This window comes from Saccostrea echinata, unplaced genomic scaffold (genome assembly GCF_033153115.1).
Source record: "Saccostrea echinata isolate AGI-Se365-2 ecotype Australia unplaced genomic scaffold, CSIRO_AGI_Sech_v1 ptg000054l, whole genome shotgun sequence".
NCBI classification, from domain to species: Eukaryota; Metazoa; Mollusca; class Bivalvia; order Ostreida; family Ostreidae; genus Saccostrea; species Saccostrea echinata.
Window position 1 is genome coordinate 55,785,463 of NW_026889803.1, and position 4,679 is coordinate 55,790,141.

Genomic DNA, 4,679 nt, shown 5'->3' on the forward strand with positions numbered 1-4,679 from the left:
GGGATGCACGCTCCTCTTAGGCATTTGGTCCCACGTCTGGTGTTTTCATGGATCTGTGTTTTGCTCCATTCACGATCTATATTATTTACATCATTGTTCATAAACCTTTTCATCATTAAACCTTGATCAGTCTGCATAAAAAATGTGCTGGACTAATATGATTTGGGGACCTGTTTTGGCAAGCTTTGCAATTGCTAGTTTAGTTGAAACCAGCAACGTAAGCATGTACCTGCTACGGAAACGGAACTATATTTTCAATACACTCAGTATAGCAATTTGATGAAAAGTCTTTCCTCTAGTGTTCGGTCAGTTTACAGCACGATAGTGCTTTATAGAATGTTAGGTATGTATTTATTGATAACCCAGTTAACATCTAACTGACCGGAAAATGTTCTGATAAACAACCACTTATTGCGCATTGACTCGTCTTATCAATTTTAATTGAGGACTACAGATCACAGAACCATATACATGTAGATTCTTTACTATGTGGACTCTTTATTGTTTATTGACTCTGTCCTTTCGTTTTCTTTCAATAAATGGACAATCAACAGAAGACAAAAGGATCCTGAAGCTAGAAGAAGATCTGAAATCTTTTCATAACTTAGTTGACGAGCTTCGTGAAGTCATCCGTATCCAAAATGATCGCATTGAAGAAATGGAAAAAAGGACCTTCAAACTAGAACATGCTAATCTTGAATATATCACTAACATTTCGGAACTGAAGCGAACAGTTGTCTCCTGCTTGGAGCTTCAAAAAGAGGATACCGCGCGGATTAAAAGTCTTGAGGACGCAATTCAAAAGATTCAGTACAACAGAACACTACAAGACGGCACATCTGTTTTAAGAAGTAGGCATATTAAATTCAGAAATCTTTGCGTTGTCAAAATGAAAATTAAGGTAGACAAAACCTTCCCTCAAGAGGATGTGATGCATGTAAAATTGTAAATGGCCTTTTAATTCCGGTCTATAAAGTGGCGGAGTAATACAACTGAATATGTTTTTTTATGTTAATGTAAAGCATTGATTAAGCTTTGATGTTGTTCTTTCCAGACTTTACTTATTCTGCGTGAAATCATTCACTAGCTACAAATTTATATTTTAGAATCTGAATTCACTAGACATTCAATTTGAATTCATAGTACAACATCTATTTGCATTCATTACCAAAACCCATACAAAAGGATAATTTAAATAAGAATTTCGTTTTCTTTCTTCAAAGAGAGATTACTTGGACCAACACAAGCTCCATCGGAGGGTAATGTCGCTTTCTATGCCTACATGTCCACCAGCCTGGTAAATCCTAGCAGTTATCACACCCTGATCTTTGACACGGTCATCACAAACGATGGCAATGGTTACCATCCAAATACAGGAGTTTTTATCGTCCCAGAGTCTGGTCTCTACGTCTTTACATGGGTTATGAGGTTGTGGAATCATGCGACACACGGCACGGAACTGATGGTAAACAAAATCAGTTTGGGTTCGGTATTCTTGCATGCCGTGACTGACGACCACAGTGTTACGGGAGTAGTTGTCGCTCACGCCAATCAGGGTGATGACGTGTTTGTACGCACTCAGGGTGACGCTAATATCGGAAACATCGGCAGTGATTATCACGGAAAGTCATCCTTTGCTGGCTGGAAGATAAACTGATACATGCTTATGTTTACTTTTTACTGTTATTAGTTTATATGTAAACATAGGGGGAAAATTTGGCCGTAATTTATTGAACTTTTTCAGCTTTTTAACAGTTTTTTTTTTATAAAACTGCTAATTATTGTTACCAAATTTGGAATGAAGCATCCAGGAGAAGTTGGGAGGTGTGTCATGGATTCCAGTAAACTGAGGCCTGGTGAGGTCAAAAGCAGCAAATTCATATAATTTAAAATCTACTTATTAGAGCTTTTGCCTCATGAAAACAAAAATGACACCTCTTTCAAATATCCTTGTCTACTGGATGCCTACTGGATTCGGGCCACGGTTTAATTGATCATATACTAAAATGCACAACCTTATTGAAATTCTTTTCTCCTACAAGCGCAGACAAAATGACACAAACTGCTTAGTTATTTTTATATACACGTACTTACTAATACATGTTATAGAAAGAATTTCAAAATGCTATTGGTAATATACTCGGAAAATTTGTATTTTTGTTTGTTTGCTTGCTTTCTTTCTTTCGAGAACATGCTCTCATCTGAGGACGCCTCCCATTGCCAGTGGAAGGCCGCATTTTAAGATTAACTGATCTAAAGCGAAGCAAGACCTCAGCTTTAACCACTGCGCCACAAGGGCAACAGAAAATTTAGTAAGTGAAAATTTCGCATTCAAGAGCAATCACAGATTTTATCACAATCTAGGTAACTTCAAAAAAAAAAGACAAAAAAAAAACCAGTCCCAGCGAACCCAGAAGATGGGATTTGTTTAATGAATGGGTTCATTTTTTTGTTGTTTAATGTCCCTCTCGAGAATTTTTCACTCATATGGAGACGCAACCACTTGCCGGTGGAGAGCGGCAAATTTTGACCTATGCTCGGCACTCGGGGCATTGAGCAGTGAGGGATCTTTTTCGTGCCAGTACCTACTGCGACACGGGACCTCGGTTTATACGGTCTCATCCGAAGGACCTGTGTCCACGTCCCACAGTGAGTTTCGAACTTGCGACGTAATAATCAACTCCTTACTCCGTGAATATCATAATTTAGTAGAAAACTGGAAATTAAAATTGTATTTAACACTGTTTGAGTCTGGAATTCCACCGGTCCATGTCTTTGGAGCGCCGAACTCCTACATTCAGAGGTGGAGGTTTAAGTTTTCTATCCTTTGCTATCACCTTCCTTAGAGGTTCAACGATCTTGAATTCTTGGACATGTACAGGTGGTAATTTCAACAGGTTGTAGAAAGACATCCGCACTTTTGGGTGTCAGTGGCGTAGGATCTTCCTCTTAGAGCGGCGTGAAGTTAGAAGCCTGTGAAAAAGAGGAGGCATATTGCTGACTTTGTGCCTGGAACGCCATGGATCATGAGAAATGTTCGAAGATAGTTACGAAGCTGATAAGGTCTGCTCTTTTGGAATAATGTATTTAGCAATGTGTACTAGTATCAAACTTCCTTCCGAAACCATCGGTCCTGCATTCATGAGATTATTGTGATTGCTTTGTATTTTGTACACCGGTTCGCTAAATGAATGAATTAAGATATAAGCTTCCTCACTCGTTTAAGTAGATAATTACCACTTTTTCGATTTCTATTTTTATCTCTTAAATTAACTTTCGCCAAAATTGTTTAACGTTGGTCAGTATTAACTTGAAGGGAAATACCAGAACCTACGAATGAATTCATAGAGAAATATTTTCGGTTCTGTTTTTGCCACAGTATTTGGTACAGCAAAAGCATCAGTGTATCCATTTAGTGAATAAATCTACAATGCAAGACCGATATTTTCGACACTATGAGTTCTACCCAAGGAAATTTTCCTTACAAAGTCTAGGGAGAACTACATATTTTTTCATAGGACCTTAAGGAGTGTGGTTTGGTGGAGTGCTTGGCACGGCCGGTATTCTAGGCAATATTTATTATGTCTCCCCTTCCAGGGGAGACATATTGTTTTTGTCGATTTTCTTCTTCTTCTTCTTCATCCAAATTTTGTCCAGGCCGTAACTTAAATACCCTTTGACATTAAGACTTCAAACTTGGAACATAGATAGATGACATTGAGAAGGAGTGCACGCCACCAACATTTTTGACCTTGACTTATATATAAGGTCAAGGTCAATCTTTTACATCAAAATAGAGTTCAGCCCATAACTTGAGATCCCTTTGATATTAAGACTTCAAACTTGTAACATAGGAAGAAGACCTTAAGATAAAATGCACTGCATTAGAATTTTGACCTTGACCCCTTTCTGCTTTCAAGGTCAAATAGGGAAAAAAACACGATCTGACCATATTTTGAGAACCTTTTGACATTAAGACTTCAAACTTTGAACATGTAGAGGTGGCATAAAGGAGGGATGCATGCCACCAAAATTTTTGACCTTGATTCACTTATTATAAGGTCAAGGTCAATCTTTTACATCAAAATATAGTCCAAGCCATAGCTTGAGTACCTTTTGATATTAGGACTTCAAACTTGTAACAGAGAAAGAAGAAATTGATTCAAGATGCAACACACCATAATTTTTGACCTTGACCTCTTTTCTTCCTCAAGGTCAAATAGGGAAAAAAACTTGATTAGACCATTACTTAGGAATCTTTTGTTATAAAGACTTCAGACATGGAACATGCAGAAGTGGTATGAAGGAGGGATGCATGCCACCAAAATTTTTGACCTTGATCCAATTATTATAATGTCAAGGTCAATCTTTTACATCAAAATAGAGTCCAGGCCTTAGCTTGAGTACTCTTTGATATTAGGACTTCAAACTTGTAATATAGAAAAAAGACATTGTTACAAGATGCAGCGCTTCAAAATTTTGACCTTGACCCCTTTCTGCAAGGTCAAATAGAGAAAACATGACTAGACCATAACTTGAGAACCCTGTCATTAAGACTTCAAACTTGGAACATGGAGAGGTGGTATAGAGGAAGGGTGAATGCCAACATTTTTTTTCACCTTGACCTATTAATAAATTCAAGGTCAATCGTTTACATGAAAATATAGTCTAGGTCATAA

The 4,679-nt window shown here is 37.6% G+C and overlaps 1 protein-coding gene across 1 annotated transcript; it reads left to right on the plus strand.

Moving 5' to 3' along the window:
* The first annotated feature begins 1,216 nt into the window (after positions 1–1,216).
* LOC133172047 (complement C1q-like protein 2) lies at positions 1,217–1,697 on the plus strand. Its single transcript, XM_061306851.1, has one exon. It carries the CDS (start codon positions 1,283–1,285, stop codon positions 1,655–1,657), a length of 375 nt encoding a protein of 124 aa, XP_061162835.1. The 5' UTR covers positions 1,217–1,282; the 3' UTR covers positions 1,658–1,697.
* Positions 1,698–4,679: the final 2,982 nt, after the last annotated feature.

Coding starts and splice junctions, on each gene's coding strand:
- LOC133172047 (XM_061306851.1), top strand. CDS start 1,283: ATGTCCACCAGCCTGGTAAATCCTAGCAGTTATCACACCCTGATCTTT.